The 19,320-nt window shown below is 44.6% G+C and overlaps 1 protein-coding gene across 4 annotated transcripts in view; it reads left to right on the forward strand.

The window, feature by feature from the left end:
• EMCN (endomucin) overlaps positions 1–19,320 on the forward strand; it is a 113,694-nt gene that overhangs the window by 70,655 nt on the left and 23,719 nt on the right. The window contains exons 4-7 of one of the 4 annotated variants that reach the window (XM_006023670.3): positions 8,839–8,895; positions 11,750–11,845; positions 14,361–14,385; positions 14,814–14,872. In XM_006023670.3, the coding sequence (XP_006023732.1) occupies positions 8,839–8,895; positions 11,750–11,845; positions 14,361–14,385; positions 14,814–14,872 (237 nt within the window). The remainder of the gene's footprint in view (positions 1–8,838; positions 8,896–11,749; positions 11,846–14,360; positions 14,386–14,813; positions 14,873–19,320) is intronic. The other 3 variants (XR_003094064.1, XM_025204264.1, XR_003094065.1) reach the window with 3 other exon arrangements.

Raw genomic sequence — 19,320 nt, forward strand, 5'->3', positions numbered from 1 at the left:
ATCAGAGAGAGCTGAAAAGCAACTGAAGAGAGTGGCGGAGCATAGCCTGTGAAGAAATTGGATCTGGCCAACAGTTCTGAAGATCAGTGGCATTTGATAGCAGGAGCCCCTTCTCCACCCTGAGCCATACATTTCTCTGCCATGTGCTGCCAGTCTTGTCTGCAGCATCCAGTGTCCCTGCTCTACCCCAAGGGGTTCCCCATCCCCCACTGCTGCCTCATGCCATTAAACCTGTGGCTGAGTATTCCCTTGGCACTGGAGATTAGCAGCAGTCAGTGGAAGGGGCTGGAGCAGGGAGCGTTGTGGAGGGGGGTGCTGCCGAGGGAAGTGAAAACCTGTGGTGACTGCTCCAGTGCAAGACGTGGCCCCCCATTCTTAAAGGTTGATAACACTGACCCCTCATGTAAGCAATAGCAGAAATTATGATGTTTTGTTATTACACTGCAAGAGGTGATTCGTAAAGGACTCACCATGGACTTTGGATGTTAAGGCAATAAGAATCTAAATCCACCAAATACAATGTTACTATGAAGAGGTTTCTTACTGAAGGCTGAATTAAGCTATAGTCAACTGAATCAACTTCCTACTACAGCCATGGATATTTTCATTGCTCTGTCTGGACTGTTAAGTGATTCTTAACTCAGAGAAGTTCTCTCTCCAGAACTAACAGGACAACTAATATGAGTAAGACAAGGAGGGTTTGACCCTTTATGTACACAAGTAATTATCCAGAAACTCAGATCAGCAGTCTTATCTCACAACTGCTATAGTGGTTACTGCTTCTGAGCAACAGGAGGCATGAAAAGATAGTTTGAAAGAATTAGAACGTGATAAAAGTGGCAAACCTTTGGCTCATGTAATCATAGGCCTAACCAAAAAGTACAGTCAGACCAATGGATAATGTTTAAGGCTCTTAATGTTACTTTGATTTAGATTACAGTATTCTGTCTGAGTTATTTATGCACTTGTTTTACTTGTAAAAAGAGTTTCATGTGGCTGCCTTCCAAAAAAAAAAAAAAAAGGAAACTACAGGATATTGAGGCTACTTTGGTATTGGGTTTTTGAGGATAAAATGAAACAAGATAGGTTATTGTCTTTCACCATCTGCCAGTTTTCACCCCTGTTGGGGTTGGCTGGTGTGGTGGGGCTACCTACAGAGGGGTAGTCCCCAGGAAATGCCATACCCATGCCTCCCTAGAGAAAGGCAAGTGTGGGGTGCCAGAAAGCCTCATCCCCCCCTGCCTTGTGGGTACCCCATGGAGGGAAAAGGCTAGGGGAGCATACCCCAGCAGAAAAGCACAAGGCCCAGGTCCACTGTGTGGGGCCTAAGGCAGGGTCCAGGCACGTTGACAGACACCTGAGGCCTGAGTGGGCCATAGGCTGAGTTAGGGGTCCAGGCATGTTGACAGACACCTGAGGTTCAAGGGGCATCAGGCCCAGAAGCCCTAGTAAGGGGGTAGAGTGAGAGCCGGAAGTCGCATAGAGTAGGGTCTGTGGTGCCTGAAGGACTGTGAATAGGCTGGCTGGAGCTGAGACCCCAGAGAGGGGGTAGATAGTGTGGCCCAACTAAGAGGCTGGGGGAGTAATAGTGTCAGTTGTGACCAAGGTATGTCTGAGGACGCCTAAGGCCAAGTTTGGGTCAGAAGCTGAGAGCAGCCGACTTAAGGGACCAGACGGGTAATAGTGGATTTTGGATGCCATCTGTGAGGCATGGGACACAGTGTAGGAGTGGTTCAGAGCTGTCTATTAAGCCCTTAGCATCAGGGCATTAAATGGGCAGCCTCCTGCCTAGAAACAACTATTTTATATTAACAAAGGCATGGCAGATGAGTCAGGTGGGCGGGCTGACGTTGTGACCAGCCTTGGGATGGCCCCCTGTCACAACTTCCAACAAAGAGTTAATTTAGCAAATTTTGTACACCTCACCTTTCAATGGTGAATCAGAAAATCTTTCCAGATACTTTATACAGAACATCTGCCTTTTTGATTTATAGCCCTAGAGGGTGTGGTGACCCAGGAATAGATAGAACAATTACAGTACTTTGTTAGCAGTGAGCTGCTGCCTCCTTCTTGTCTTTTTCTTTCTCGAAGCGTAGAACTATACCATCAAACAGAGGATGATGCCTCATAATTTAGAAAATAACTGAAAACAGAGACTGCATTGCTCTGATAAGCACAATTGCATTTATGTGCCAGTGATGATCCTTATCCAGAACATGCTTACATATTAGCTGCTTGACTAGAAGAAAGGACAGACAGAAAGAGAAACATTTTTTTAATCTCTAGTTCTTTCAAGTCTTGACAGAATCCAGGTGAAACTATGTATGGAAAAGATATTTTCAGCTCTGTTCAGCTTTATTAATGGTGATGGCTTAGAAGATTTTTTGCAGTTTCTGGATAAGGTAGGTTACTATAGTCTTTAGGAATTAGGTAGTATCGTGTTAAATAGTTTATGAGCTCTGAAATGGACTTCACTGTTTTCTCTACATCTGAAGTGACCAGAGCGGAACTGCATGTTATAGGTGGGCCTATTATTAATATTGCCCCAAATTTTCCACTTCAGGGCCATCAACTCTACCAAACTTTACATGATTGGACTGACATTTTACATATTGGTTACTGCTTACTTCAAATGGTTCCTTAGTTTCTATGAAAAAAGCTTGGGTAAAATACAGCTTTTTGCTGTTAGGGGATATCTTTTCTTCAGAAAGCACTAGTGTCCCCATGTTTTGGAAGTGGGGCCTGAAGGTCATGTGCTAATTAGTTTATCCCTTGCACAGCACAAATTTGGCTACATGGCTTCCAGTTAGGGAGCTAGTACACAGGGAGCACCATGATGTGTTTGAAAGTGCTGCTCCCAGATTTGGTACGTTTTCTGTCTAGACACAGTTGAAGTTTGGTAGAAACATAGTAGAAGAAGTTGTGTCATCTCTGTGGAAATTTACTAAAATCGGGCAAATTATAAGACCTTGAAAAAACACTTCATGCATGCTCAGTAAGTTTACTAGAGCTTTGCAGCTAAAATTGAAAGGATTCCATCCTAATTGGGCATACACCAAAAAGGCTGGGAGTAGAGTACTCCCACTCGAGGAGACTGGTAGTAGAGACCAGAAAGGAGATCTGGGACAGGAAGAAGGAAAGGATCTGACAAGGAGTTGAGAGGTGGAGGGAGAATTGGGAATGGGTGGAGATGTTTTTAGGTTCAAAGGCAATAGCCAACTCATTTTAACATGTATAGAACTCTTTCTCCAGCTGTCTGACAGAAACAGAAAATATTGGATACAGTAAAAGGTCCACCTACTATCTTTCCTGCCAAGGTGGAAGTGGTGAATATTTTCTTCTTTTATTTGGGGGAATTATTAAGAGGGGGAATTAGACTATGAGCACATGGCATACAGTCTGGGCTGTGAGGCAAACCAAGGACTGTTGAGGAAAAGTTTCTATAACTTACAGCAGCTCTAGAAAGCTCTAATTTACATCAGGGGCTATAAAAGCACCTGAGCAGACTGGAATCCTAAAGGCACATAAAGTCATTTTGGCACTCTTGCTGCACTTTTGCTGCTGTCATGTGCTGACCCTTTGCATCAGGTTAATATATAATTATTCTGGCCAGATCATATATTGAATATGTTGCAGACTGTATAATGCTGATAATATTCCTTCCTACAGGTACTATTGGTTCTGCATATTATTACTACCACATAGGATGAGATTCCTAAAACGAGTATGGTTGCTTTAGTGATTTTTACATCTTACCCAACAAATATAATACAGAACCATAAGGGCATAGCAGCGTCCAGATAATGGTATTTACTAAGTTACAGCTGGAGGAAAAGTGCTATGCATTAGGCTTGTGCAAAGCAGCAAGTATTCACTTTGGATTCGCATTTAGTTGATTCAGAAGGACAGTGATTTGATTAGGAGATTCAAATCACTGTCCCGATTCGATTTGGCTGAAGCGGATCCGAAGATTCAGCACCGTTTCAGAGATTTGGCCATAGACTAAACAGGCAGCAGTCCTTACTGTGCTGGACACAGCTGCCTCCAGCTGGTAAATCTGTTGTGGTGGGCAGAGGGGGGAGGGAAAGGGGGTGGGGGAGAGAAGTATTGGGGTTGGGACAAGCTGTCTAGCCCGGACTCAGGGAGCGGGGTGGGAGGGGGCGGGATGTGGGCTCAGCAGCTCACAGAGCAGGAGCTATGCCCTGCTGCCGCTTGTCCAGCCAGGGTGGGAATGGGGGCACAATGCAGGCAAGGCTCACTCTGGGTAGAAGGGGGCAAGCAGCAACAGGGCATAGCCCCTGCTCCCATCGCTGCTGCACCCACATCCTGCCCCCCAGCCCACCCTGGCTGAGCAAGCGGTGGGCTATGCCCTGCTGCTGCTTGCCCCCTTCTGCCCAGAATGAGCCGCGTCTGCATCGCCACCTGTCCCAGCTGGGCAAGCAGCAGCAGAGCATCGCTCCAAGTGCTGCTGCACCCGCATCCTGCGTCTCCCCACCCCACTCCCCCAGTCCCATGTCCCCCTGCCCTGGCTGGGCAGCTTGTCCCAGTCCCAGAACCAATCCCTCCCCCCAATTCCCCTTCCTTTCCCGCTCTGCCCACCACAACAGTCTTTTCTAAATCAATTTGGAGGCTTCCAATTCGATTCGGACCTTTTAGTTGGTTTCCCGATTCGATGCAGATTTGGAGATTCTGTTGCTGAATCGGGCCAAATCTCCTGCAAATTGAATTGGTTACCAAAGCTTCATGCAGCCCTACTATGCATGTTAAAATGAGTTGGCCATTGCTTTTGAGCCCCAAAACATCTTACTTCATTCATAACATGCTAGCTGCATTCCATTGCCATGGCAGCACATACATGGAAAAACAGATGCTCAGAAAGCCAGGTCCTAAACTGTGGAGGACTTCCATAGATCAAATGTAACACATTGAATTGCACACAGGAAAGAAGTGGAAAACTCTATGCAAGCTTTGGAGACAAGCTACATGATCCTGGTTGGCACCCATTTAGCAGAAATCATGCCCTGCACTAGCTATAAGTCTAGCCCTATTTTCTGTGATCAGGTATGTAGGCCACAAAAGCAAGGGTGCTGGCAGTGAGGTCCACAGCAGATGGAAATAACTGAAGTTGCATAGCCCCCATCTCAATGCACCTACTCACAAACTTATATGCCCAACTCTTTGTAACTTGTATATTACTTGTGTAAGTCAGGCTTAATATAACATCATAAAAACTGTTGTTTGTGGCTAGATTCCCCATCTGAAACATTCACAAACTTTGTGAGGCCTGAATAAGGGTACTGTGATAACTGAAAGCTTGCCTATGTCTATACCAACCATATGATTGTTCAATAAAAGCTATCACCCAGAAAAATTCTTGCCTCTTGCATATCTCCTGGATCATCATGGCAACATCATCACTTCAGCACTACTACAAACTTCTTACTTTCCAAACAAATTCTAATCAAGACATTAGGGTAGCAGCTTGCTGACAATAGCAAGAATTACTGTATGGCACTGAAAATTGCTGAAGTGGACACTGCAGCTGACAGTAGTGGGCTAATAAACATTATGCATTATGTGATATGAGGTCCATTTCTTCCTCATTAACAATGCCTATGACTCCTGCTGCTCTGCAAACTGCTAGCTAAGAGCACTAAAGTAATTAATGAAGATTCATTTCTAAAAGGCTTTGTGACACTTGAAGATGTGTCCTTTACCTCTCTCAATTAGGCATTTACGTTTGTAAGACACTTACTAAATGCCAGCTGTACACTGATAGGTACTGGCTCCATTCTTCTCAGAATTTTTTTTTTTTTTTTGGAAACATATCAATTAATTCTGGATTTTCTTCTTTCTTTCTGAATAACAACACCAGTATAGATTGCACCTTAGATTTGCTTTCTTTTTCTGATAGGCTTCTGTAAAATATTGCAGCCTTTTTTTTTTAATCTGTCCAAGTAGAGTTCAATATGAACAGTGATACTGCATAGATTATTCTCTGTAACTTGCGCATCTTCCAAATTCACACTTGGGATGAGGAGGACTGGTATTTAATGCTGCAAGCCTTTCTTTTTTGTTTCTGTTGCTATAGTAGATCAGTACCCAGTTTCAGTTGATCTTGTACATTTTGTTTGCTTGCTTAATTCTTACTATAGTAGTAGAGGTAGGTAATGAATGGTTTGCTAGTATTCCTTTGGAGAATCTGAAGCAATAGCATTGAATTATGAAAATTATTAGAATTAACCATCATAAAGTGTCTAAGATAGCAGACTCTAGCCATACATTATAATCACATCACAGATAGACACCATGGAAAAGCTAATTTGTACTTTGAAGAAACCTTCTGATTTTGCAGACATAATGGCCTTGGACTACTGCCATCGCCTGTATTATATTAGATGATGCCCTTTTTGAGAACAGGGCCCCACTATGCTGGGCACTATACATTAAAAAACAATCCTCATCCAAACATGTTATGGGCTAAGGCAAGCCAAAGGCAGGTCAGGAAAAGAAACAGAGAGCTAAAAGAGCTTGCCAAGGTCACAGGGTTAATCAGTCATAGCCAGGCCTAAAACCCAAGTCTTATGACTCTTAGTCTAGTGCACTGGCACCCTGTTCACACTGGATGTTAAACAGTTCTTAGAATCTATTTGTATGGAAACTGCAGCAAACCTATACTATCCAGAAAGCCTTTGGAAAAACAAGCCACAGGATTAAGGTGACCATGGTCCTGTTTTATACTGGACCATCCTGTGTTTAAACCCTTTGTCCCTTGTTCATTACTGAATGAGGAACAGATTGAAAAAAGTTCTGTTTTTCAGTTCATTGGTGGAAATACATGTCAACCATTTGTCCTCGCAATTCTATTGGCTGTGCCTAGAGATAGGGTGGTACACAGCCAGGAGAAGCAGGGTTCCACGCCAGCCCTGGAGGGAGGGAGGGAGGGTGGCCTTTTTGTGGTGGTCCTGCCACTTGCTGCTGATTGGCCAAGGGGCCCAATGGCCCTAACCCTCACCAAGCAGATGACCTGTATTCTGAGGGTCAGTGGCCACTCAGATGGGATCCTGCCCCTCTCACTCCTTTTGCAGTTGTAGGCAAGGTATTATTTTATAGTTGAACAGAATAGTTTGTTATGAAAACCTGAAGCTCTCATCAGATGAGCCCAAGCTCTAAAACCTAGATAGACCAGATTTTCAATTTGTTACAAGAAATCTATGCCATTCATAGATGACAGCCTTGAGGCTACAGCATTAGACTAAGGATTCAGGAGCTTTTTATTCTGTTCCTAGCTCTGAGGTCACCTTATAAAAACAACTTAAGCTCTTTCTGTGCCTTAGTTCCCATATGTAACATACGGCTAATAATACTTAATTTCCTTGCCTCCCCGACTAATCCTAGCCTGGTTAGATTGCAAGTACTTGGGGACAGCACATAGGCACCAATAGGGTTGCTATCTGTAACATAAGTGAAAAATATATATGTGACCCCTGTTATATCCCACTATGTATCTTTAACATGCTCTCCTCCCTGTATTTTGCTGTGTGGGAGCTATTTTTCATGTCATAGATGACTTATATAAATGCTTACACTTTTCTATTATGACCATATTATTAGGCACCTCAGGGTGGAGACATGCAACAGGTTGACTCTGTAACGTACATGCAATGTAAGGTACACCAGTGTTCAGAGCACACAGATAACCATTAAGTGGTGACGGATTTGGTAACAGTTTCTGCAGTAAGCATGTGCTACATGAGAAAAACTGACTAGAGCTGTGAACACAATTGTATGAGCCTATGTAACCCACTCATTTACTCTAGATTTTCTGTGGGGTAACTAGTACCCCATCGGGATTTTCTATGGGGTAACTAGTAACTAGTACCCCATAGTACTTGGGCAGTTGCCTAGTTTGCACACCCAGCTACAGTAATTGTATGTGCAACTCTAGGTGCACAATGGCTCATGTGCTATTGCATGTAGGGCTCAAACCTTTTTTTGTTAATTTGTGTATGATGAGAATGGCAAGCAGAGAAGCATAGACATTTGCCTTCTCTTAAGTTCAGTGATTTTGCTTTTCTATAACCTTTCTGCAGTGCAGTAATAAACTTGTTTGGTAGTTGATACCTGACTCGAATTCAGATTAGTGCCTGAAGGTAGAAAACAGTGCCTTATACTACAGCCTCTGGAAAATCCCCAGAGAACACCTACTGTTGATTATACTAACCAACCATTTCTCTTCTCTATAAATGCAGCAGAGAAAGCATCCAACTCCCACTGAAACACCTGACTCAAGAAAGCAGTTAGACTACTAACATTTTAGCTCATTGTGTTCTTTCATTTATTATTAGCTTCTGCTTGTAGATCCCTTAGTCAGACTTTTTTCAAATGTGTGTTTAAGTTTCACCCACCTTTTTTTTCTTTCTTTTTTTTTTTTGGCCTTGTTGGAAATATCTGTAACATTGAACTTCCTGAATGAGACTGTGTACTGTGTGCACTTTTAGTGTGTTTGTGAGCAGATTGTGCCAAGGTAGGGTGCCACATAATCACTATGAGGGTGCACATACCTTGTCCCTGATGAGTATTTTCTCCTAGCCCACTGCAGAATCCCTTCAGCTAAAACCCGCTGTCATGGAAGACTTCTCCTCCAGGCTCAAAGTCACTGAAGCAATCTGTCAACTCGAATGGTATTTTCTCTGTTCTTCTGAGCACCCATGCTGAGGAAGATAGAGAGAATTGTGCTTCTCTTCAGGACTGGTTGTATAAAAATCCAGCAAGGGTAGGTGAAGAGAAAATGATAACAAAACATTGGCCATAAAACACTACTCTTTTCTTTTCCAGAAAGTTCTGGCCACTCTGGAGGCAAGGACAAGATAGTGGACAGCTCCCCTTTTTCTAGTGAGTAAATATGTTCCTTCATGCTGCATCTTTAGAATTTGCAGCAGAGCTGCGTGGTACTGCGCGAGTGATCGAGGTTCTGTCAAAAATGAAATTGGCAGCCTTATCTCAATCCTTACGGGACCATGGACCCTAATTACAAAACTAATTTAACTGTCTTTGTTATAAGGCTTTTCTCAAAGAGAAACAGGGCTTAATGAACATCAAGCTGACACTGCTCTTACCTTGGAGCTGTACAATTATTCCCAAGGACTGAGGGTGAAGTAATGCAAGTGAAAAGCCTGAACTTGGCTACCCCATGGAGTGAAGACAAGGGGGAACTGTATGACTCTGGCCCCCTGTACATGTTACACTTAAGGCATGATTAACCAGTTTATCTTGCCTTCAGTTGTGACCCAGCTATATGTTCAACCAGTTACTGGTGTGATAAAACAAGCAGTAAGCTACACAGTTATTCCACAAAAAATGTGTAGTAACTTTGTAGGTTGTTCTAATCATGCAATTAATTGAACATGTGTCCCACTGCTCCCCTCTGGCTGGGAGCTCATCAACAGAGAGGCTCCTAGTCACAGGGGTGCACCACATGCTACCAGCGCCACAGCTGATAAGGCTGGCAGTGGTGGCAGAATTCCCTGCACTGGCCCTGCTGGGAGCCTTGCCAGCCACAGGGCTTGCAGCCCAGAGAACACTGCTGCACCACTGAGCCTCATTGGCTGTGGGGCTCACAGAGCGGGCAGTCTCTTTAGCTGTAGGGCTCACAGCACCAGCAGTGGGAAGAACAATGCCACCACTGTGAGCCTCATCACCTGCAGGGCTCACAGCAGCAGCAGCAGCAGCAGCAGCCTTCTGCCCACTGGAAGCCCTACGGCCGAAGAGGCTCACAGTGGTAGTGGCATTCGCAGTGCTGCCCCTGTTGCAAGTCCTGCAGCTGATGCCAGCTGTAGGGCTCACAGCAGGGACAGCACAGGGAATGTTGCCCTGCTGCAAGTCCCACTGGCTGTGGGGCTCAGCTGAGGGAACTGGTGCAGGAGAAGCCCAGGATCACAATCCCAGGCTCCCCCGGCACTGGCAATAAGGTGCAATGGGATCTATTGCGTGATCCCACAATTGCACTCTTGCCATACACGCGTGCATCACATATTAGGTGCCATTGTGCCTTTACCTGCACATGTAGAGGGACCTTCAATCATTCTGTTTTCACAAACCTTTAAGTTAACCCTAAAAGAATCATTCCAGGCAAAGGGGTCAGGGTGTCTCCAAACAGTTGGCAACTGAATGCTACTTATAGGCCCTTACTTACTATATAGTATAACACATGCATCTAGTGGGGCAGTATTACTGCAGCTCTGATTTCTAAGACCAGAGTATTTGTGTAGCTACACACAACCTAAGTGTCTCTCTAAGACAGAAACTCCCAGTCTTCCAGGGTTGCTACCCCACTCCCAGTGCAAACCTGACTATTTACCATTGAATTTCTAAGGTGCCTCAGATCCCACTTGGCATTGCAACCTCTAGTTTAGGAACCACTGCTCTAAATTTGAATAACAATACTTCAGTACCAATACATACATTTTTTAAGTGCCTCAACAAACTTTTTGGAAAGAGCTGCATCCTTGGGGGAGCCATGAAGATGTCACTTGCCCATATCATCCTCCTTCCTAGGCTATTCTTAGCAGCTCCTGTCTTTCAATCCAGGTCAGCCCTTCCATTGGATCCAGGTAATATAACAGACACTAATATTAGTGCTTCTAGCTGAAAGCAGAAAGACTGCTGGTGAGTGACGCAAATGATCTCCCACTGTTCTGCCCTAGAGTCTGAATCTATTACTCCTTCAGCACAGTAAGCAAGGAACAAGCCCACTCTCCCAGTATCTTGGCAATACCGCCATTTAATCAGTGTGAAAAGGTGGCTGTTGAATGCTGCAGTGCTCTGCCTCTTCAGCTCTGCCAGCTCCTGCCAGCTCAAGGAGTGCTAGAGCCTGGTTTGGGATCAAACCTAAGTCTCCCATATTGCAGGAAGACTTGGGAGCATTCTTCTCTAGGTCACTGGGTTACAGCCTGTTAAATATGAGCCTGACAGAATGTAGCTATGAACAATTATAACCTGAGAAAAACAGGGGCTGTCATGTACATTTTCCAAAAAAGCATCACTATTACATAACTTCTTTTTACATGTCCTTTCTTCTTGGCTGGGAAACACCTGTCAGGAAATGGCAGATGGTGGGAAATAATAAAAGGAGAGAAATGCCCTCATTTTTAAAGAAAGCTTGTGTTCTACATCCCTGGTTGTACGAACAGAGAAAAAATGTTACCAGATAGCAATTTCTACATGTCTTTCGGTGTTTGTCATGATAAAGGAGAAATAATCACTTTAGCCACTACGTTCCAGATTCATCTTGTTTTATTGTACGTGACTTAAAAAAACCCAAACAAGCTCCTGGAACATTGGTGATGACAATTTATATGGGGCTATTACCATTTGGGGTGACCTAATCGCGATTACAGGTTACAAGCTGAATATTCCAATGCAGGGAAAAATTATAACAATGCCCTAAGGAAGAGTGTGCAGAAATACACTCTCCGCATAGTTGCAACTGACATTGAAGACAGAGGCTCCAGAATGACTAGGGATGGGGGAGGGAAGGCCTTGCGTCCTACAGCCTTGTTTTCAAAAAGCTGCAAGCCTGCCACCTAGTGGATATATGAGGAACAACATATACAGAAGAGAAGTGAACAGCTCTTGCTGCTGCTGTGGGAGGGGCTGGGGTACATCATTAATTTACTTTATATTAATATATTTTAAAGTTCTACAAGTGGAATGTAGTCAGTAAAATAATTTTATCCATCTTTTGCAGATGTTATTTTGCCAGTCGTGATTGCCTTAATAGTAATAACGTTGTCTGTATTCATTCTGGTGGCCTTGTGCAAAATGTGCCGGAAGACAACCCCAGGTATTTGTTCAACAGTTTTCTTTATGCAAACTGTCTTCAATACATTATAACATATTGGAGAAATATTGCTGGTTTTTTTTTATTTGACCTGCCATACACATTTAATTGCAATCTGATAGCTAATCCTTCTAATTTTTAGTAACAAAAAAACCCAAAACAAAACAAAACAAAACAAAACAAAACAAAACACTTCTTTATCAAGACTAGTGTATGATATGGGTAAGGAAGGAAACAGTTATATTGCTTATGCTTGTAGAGCACAACAACGTACGGAGTTTAATGCTCCCCCTTATGCTGTGGTTACCTGATGAACAGCTGTGCTGACTCTATCAATGAATCTTGTGTACTGAGAGGAACTGCTTGGCTCAGCAGGATGCAAAATAAGTTGAATTTGCTGCTAAACAAAATCAGCTCTGTTCAAAATACAGGGGAGAAAATCAATGTTTTCTTTTAGGAGAAATAGAACTAATAATTATATCTTTCTCTGTACACATAAAATATATAAATGGATAAAAAAATCTCTGGACAAAGAATATTTATTTAAATAAGCAGTGGTTTTGATAAATCATTCTATATAAGATGTTGAAGAGGAACATGTTGAATGGGGAAGCATGTAAGATGTTGAATGGGGAAGCAACCCTACTGCATTAATTTTGCCAAATACAGCAAAGGGCCAACTTAGTGAGTTAGAGGCAAAAGCAAGGTACCATTGAGATGGGTACTTGAATTTGAAGCCAAATACAGTCTCTATCTTCTTGTAAATGGGCATGAGCTGAGAGTTCTGTACAGGGATTTAGTTATGTAATTCCTGGGGCTTGGAGCGTACAAAAAGGTCTTCAAGGTTCAGGCCAAGGTAAATAGCCTAGGTAAACTGAAATTGTATTAAATTTAGCAAATGGCAATGCAAACTGAAAAAAATATAGAGAGGACATTGTGATACTTGCCTGGGAAATTACTAAATGCTCCAAGCTTAAGAGTCAAAATTTAGATAGAGAAAATTTCCTTGCTTTTTCCCTCTGTGAATGTGAACTCAGTCAAATCAAATTCATTAAAAAAAATCAGTGAATATCTATGAGTTCTCCTGAAGTATTTGCTTAGCTTCAGCTGGCCAAATATAGTTTTGGCCAGCTGATAGTTTTTAACACAGGCAAAAGTTTCCAAATTAAAGTACATCTGACAAGTATGCAAGAGCAGCTCAGCATCCAGCTCATGTCTTATTCACTAGGCTTTCTTTCCACTGCCTGTCTCAGCATCAGGGCTGGATCTGGTAGGCATTCTCAGGGCTCATGAACACTGCTCGCATCCTAGCTGAACTGTTCTTGAGCACATCCCACACTCTACATATGCTCTCGTACACATGCTCCAAGCATAGAAATAAATATTCCAGTGAAAATACTTTGGGGTCATCAACAGTGTGCATTCCCAAGCATGCTGAAGGCCAAGGTCTAAAAGTGGCTGCAGAGGGATGCTCCAGAGCTTTTTCACCATCTTATTTCCAGGTCTGGAGCATGAATGGAGGAGTGGGTGGGTAAAGTGTATTCAGGAGAGACCAAGAGAGACTTGCACGTAAAGGCTACTTGGCAGAACAGACTCCACACCAAATACATCTATACAAGTGGAGATGTTACTAGCTCTTTATCCAGTAATTTAATTGGCTAGAACATTTCTCAAAAATGAGGAGACCTAGATTCAATTCCCTCCCTTGCCTGAGAAGATTAAACCTACATTCTCCCAGAATTCACCCCTAAATCTGGTGCCTATACATGAGGCATGAAGCTGCTTCGATGCATTGTAGTTACAGTGGGTCATAGCAAACATAATTAATCGAGACTGCTGGAGCATGGTAATTACCACACTCCAGCCAGCTTCTGCGTCTCATGTATCAGCACCCCCACACTTTAAAATGGCAGCGGGGGCGCTTTAACTAAAACTCATTCATCGAGTGACTTAAGTGATAGGGAATTTGGGACAGGCTGTTTGCAGTCACTCCTATTGATGCTTTTCCTCTTTGCTTGGCAGAATTAAATATTTGTTGAAAGAGTGCATTTGTGTGAATCTAGAGCTCACTACTTATTGCACTCACTTGGGAGAAGGAGAGATCTATAACTTTTTCAATGCCCTGTTTCACTGCCAACCTAAAGTAAAATACTTAAATAGCTATTAGAGAAGGACCTGGACCCCACATCTCCCTTCCTCTCACAGGCTATTGATTTCATGCTCTTTGCCTAGCCCCAAAGTAGTTAATTATTCCAGGCAAAGAGGACCAACTTTAACATGAAGGACAGAGAATAGCCAGACACCAGAAAACTGTGGTGAGATCGTTCTGTCAGTGAAAGGAGTTATATGAGTGCAAATTAACATTCCTGTTAATAAAAATATTATTAGTGTATTTGCTGCAGTACTATGAAATTGCCAATTAGGCTTATGCTAGTATTGGCTGAGCTTGAACTTTTTATTTAGTCAAACTCTATACAGTCACAAAAACATAAACTTGGTCTTTTTTTTTCTTCTCCAGAGAGGCAAGAGAATGGAACCGAACAGTAAGTTAGACCATGTCATTGCATTCCTGTCAGCCTAGTCACAGGACACAGGAATGCAGCAATTTTTGCATGTGCTTCTCTCTGCTTTTCTCTACTTAAATATAAAAAGCCCATTAACATATTTAAAAATACCCAAAAGGAAAATATGTGATTGAGAACAAGGCAGCTCACATTTCTCATACATACGGAGACCGGCAGTGCTAACCCTCACTTGTTGCTGCAGAATGGCCTGAAGTACACCAGTTCCCAGTTTTCTCTGTGTTGGCTCCCTTTCCACTAGACTGGAGATTAAACTCCTACTCCATTTGTTATCCCCTATGAGCTAAGTCTCAAGGGGTAGTTGTACAGTTCCACTTTTTTCTGTCTGTTGTCTTTTCTCCCCTGTATCCAAAAGTAATTGTTTGCTTATCTTCTTCCAACTAAAACAGAGCCCCATCAGATAAAGAGGGTGTCAAACTTCTTTCTGTGAAGACAGCTTCTGAGACTGGTAAGTGATTCCCTGCTTTCACTTTCTTTATCAATGATAGAGGCCACAGAGGAAGATATTTTACATCAAATTTAATAAAGTGCTAGACCAATTCAGATTCATTGCATTGAATGAAGCAGCCTTAGAAGCAGTCAGTGACCCCAAGTAAATGTAAACTCTGTCTTTAATGAAAACTAGAAGCAGAAATTGCATTTGTCTAAGAAAATAAAACCTGCCTTTGTAGCACAAATCTATAAAAAACTAAAAAAAAATCACCACTGTTCATTTCCTTGTGTGCTAGGAGCACATTCAGAACACTTCTTATTTGCTTATTTGAATAGCCACTTTCCAATCTCAATAGATACATCAGTATGGATGCAATATATCCCTCCTGCTAGAACAGTTGTGGGCAAAATATGGCCTGCAGGCTGGATCCGGCTCATGAAGCAATTTTGCTCAGCCCACAGCAGGTCCCCCAGTCATGTCCAGCCCAGGACAGCCTGGGCGGTGATGCATGCCCAGGTGCACAGTGGGGCTGGGGCAGTATGGCTGCCAGACTCCATTGTCCTGGCAGGCCAGCAGTGGGGGCAACTCCTCCTGGCTGCCACTGCTGCCTTACCCAGCCCTGCTGCCTGGGCACCCTGGCCTGTTTGCCCTGCACCCATTGCTGATGTTGGGACCCACTCAGGCAGGCTGCTTGGTTGGGCAGCTAGCATGGGGCCGCAGGCTGGTGGGGAGCAGGACGGGTGGGCGGGAGCAGGGAAACCCTGGGATCTTGGGGCAGTGACAGCGCAAGACTGGGGCAGAGCCATGATGCGCTCAGTGAATGTCCCTGCCTGCAGAAATGGGACTCTGCCCTGGTCTGGGCCCTTGCTGTCACTGCCCTAAGGAGACTGGGACAGTGTTACTGTCAGTGAGATCAGGACAGTGTCACTGTCCCACTGTTTCCTTGGAGATTGGCTGGGAGCTGCATGGACAGGACGCTCAGCTAGGTGGATGTGAACCACAATCTACTCCCTGCTTGGCCCTGCCCAGAGAGCCTGCGCCCATCACAGGGGTGTGTGGGCAGCAGGTTGCAGCTCTGCTCTGGGCCCTGGCCCTGGCCCTGCACTCTCACCACCCTGTGATCCCACGCTGTGATCCTGGCCTCACCTGCTCCTTCTGAACACCGTCCCCAGCCTGCCCACAGCCCCGTGCTATATAGGGAGTTTGGTGAGCTGTTGGGGAGGGTGGAGCTGGGTTGCTGACCCGTCCCACAACACCTCAACAAAATTCCCTGTGACCTGCGGGCCCAAATAATTGCCCACCCCTTTAACTAGTAAGATGTCATATGTGGAACAAAGTTCCTCAATTCCAAGTAACCAACGGTGGTGGTTAAAGAAAAGGTGTCTTATTCAAGTATTTGTATTTGGCAACCTGAAAAAAATAATGTCTAATTCTATTTAGGGAAGTAACATTTTTTGAGGAGCTTGGATTTCCTAGGAACCCCAACACTTCTGTTGTGTTAGTGACAATTTAAAGTCACAACTTTTAGATGTAGTACAAAAAACCTTTAGCAAATCTAAGACAAATTGAAATGTTGTCACTTTTTTACTTTAAACTTAGAATTTTCCTGGAGCAGTATAAACTATTACATGTGTTTCTATTTTTTGCTATTTACAAGAAAAAGCAATTCAATTAAGAAGGAAACTATAATATAACCTGTGTTGTTTTCAAAAACAGCTTTGAAATGGGTTCTTTTTACTTCTGTTGATTAGATGTTAGTATTATTGTGGTGTGCACAGTTTGCCCTGCACCCATTGCTGATGTTGGGACCCACTCAGGCAGGCTGCTTGGTTGGGCAGCTAGCATGGGGCCGCAGGCTGGTGGGGAGCAGGACGGGTGGGCGGGAGCAGGGAAACCCTGGGATCTTGGGGCAGTGACAGCGCAAGACTGGGGCAGAGCCATGATGCGCTCAGTGAATGTCCCTGCCTGCAGAAATGGGACTCTGCCCTGGTCTGGGCCCTTGCTGTCACTGCCCTAAGGAGACTGGGACAGTGTTACTGTCAGTGAGATCAGGACAGTGTCACTGTCCCACTGTTTCCTTGGAGATTGGCTGGGAGCTGCATGGACAGGACGCTCAGCTAGGTGGATGTGAACCACAATCTACTCCCTGCTTGGCCCTGCCCAGAGAGCCTGCGCCCATCACAGGGGTGTGTGGGCAGCAGGTTGCAGCTCTGCTCTGGGCCCTGGCCCTGGCCCTGCACTCTCACCACCCTGTGATCCCACGCTGTGATCCTGGCCTCACCTGCTCCTTCTGAACACCGTCCCCAGCCTGCCCACAGCCCCGTGCTATATAGGGAGTTTGGTGAGCTGTTGGGGAGGGTGGAGCTGGGTTGCTGACCCGTCCCACAACACCTCAACAAAATTCCCTGTGACCTGCGGGCCCAAATAATTGCCCACCCCTTTAACTAGTAAGATGTCATATGTGGAACAAAGTTCCTCAATTCCAAGTAACCAACGGTGGTGGTTAAAGAAAAGGTGTCTTATTCAAGTATTTGTATTTGGCAACCTGAAAAAAATAATGTCTAATTCTATTTAGGGAAGTAACATTTTTTGAGGAGCTTGGATTTCCTAGGAACCCCAACACTTCTGTTGTGTTAGTGACAATTTAAAGTCACAACTTTTAGATGTAGTACAAAAAACCTTTAGCAAATCTAAGACAAATTGAAATGTTGTCACTTTTTTACTTTAAACTTAGAATTTTCCTGGAGCAGTATAAACTATTACATGTGTTTCTATTTTTTGCTATTTACAAGAAAAAGCAATTCAATTAAGAAGGAAACTATAATATAACCTGTGTTGTTTTCAAAAACAGCTTTGAAATGGGTTCTTTTTACTTCTGTTGATTAGATGTTAGTATTATTGTGGTGTGCACAAAAACTATAAAAAGGGTTAGGTCTCAATAGGGGAAAAGACTTACTAGCATACTTCATGCCCCTGAGTGGTCTTATGTGTTGGCTCAACTGTTTAAAGATTAGCCTGTTTAAGTGGCTATCTTCAGATGTATGTTTAGCCAATGATAATGCTTTTTTGGCTAGGTACAGATGTTACACTTGTCACATGATAAGCACACAGAAAGCAGTTTACAACTGTAACTGAACAGATGGTCACAGCATGTAGAGAATGTTAAAAATGGTGGATTAGCACTGGATGGATGTGGTATCAGATGAAAGTGCTTTAGGTTAGAGTGCTTATTGAGCAGTCTGTGCCAGATCCCATTGCAAGTCACAGTAGGTTGCATTCCGCCAGCATCCCATGGGGCTTTGTGGCACCCCACTCACCCCTCCTCCCGACAGGGCGGTGCTCTAACCTCAGCCAGAACTTGTCTGCTCTTCTTGTCTGCTGTCCCTGCCCCTGAGCTGTCACTGACAAGAGTCAGTGAAGCCTAAGTCCCCAGCCTCAAGGCCTCCCTCCAGTCAGTTGTGAGGTGGAGCCAGGCTGGGGAGGGGGAGGGGTGTGTGTCCCTGCACCAGCCCTGGCATCAGGGTACCCATGTCCCCAGGCCCTGCCCCCGTATCCCATCATGAGTCACCCCATGGACATGACTAGGAGCCCAGGAAACCCCCTCCATGCATGGGCACAGCCCCACAGAAGCCTGGCCTTTGCACTGGCACCCCCTCCCAGGCAGCTCCAGGGCCAGGCACCCTGCCAAGTGGAGTCTGGCATGCCTCCCCCGCCGCCCTGCTGAGTAGGACCTGGCTGGGGAGGACCTGGTGCGGGTGGCTCACTTCTGGTGCATTGAGGTGTCAGGGGCCAGAAGTTCAGGACTGGGACTGCACAGAGGCAACCCAGCTCATGACCACCTGGCCTTTTGGAAGGCTTTTTAGGTCTGCAGCTTAAAGGGGTGAAGGGCTTTGTCAGAATCATCTTCTAGCCATCCATTGTTCCAGGCTTCCTGCCACCCTTCCAGCCTTCCTTCCACCCCTTTGCACCCAGAACCTCACCCACCCATGGATCCCAAATCCCCATGGGCAGTACCATGGATAACCCCACCCCATCCTGTGCCACCAGTGAAACTGGGGCACATGACTGGGAGTACAGGGAGATGAGAGATTTTATCACCATCTGGGGCAAGGAAGAAATTCAGCACTAGATACAGAAGGGCATTGCAACAGAGATGTCTTCAATTGCATCACCCAGTAGATGTAGGCACAGGGCTACAACAGGGACTGGGCAGAGTGCTGCACCAAGACCAAGGTGATGAGTCAGTATCACCATATGCTTGATGCCAACAAGAGGTCCAGGGGTGAACAATGCCCTTTTACAAGGAGCTTTCCTCTTTGCTTGCCAAGGACAGAGCTGTCAACACCCTGCCAACCTATAGCATCACCAGGGGCCTGGAGGAGTTGCCAGCAAGACCCCTCCAGTGGAGGAGGAGGCACAGGGAAGCCCCAGCACTGGGGCAAGTGGGTGATCAGGAGCAGGTT

This window comes from Alligator sinensis, unplaced genomic scaffold (genome assembly GCF_000455745.1).
Source record: "Alligator sinensis unplaced genomic scaffold, ASM45574v1 scaffold353_1, whole genome shotgun sequence".
Lineage (NCBI taxonomy): Eukaryota > Metazoa > Chordata > Crocodylia > Alligatoridae > Alligator > Alligator sinensis.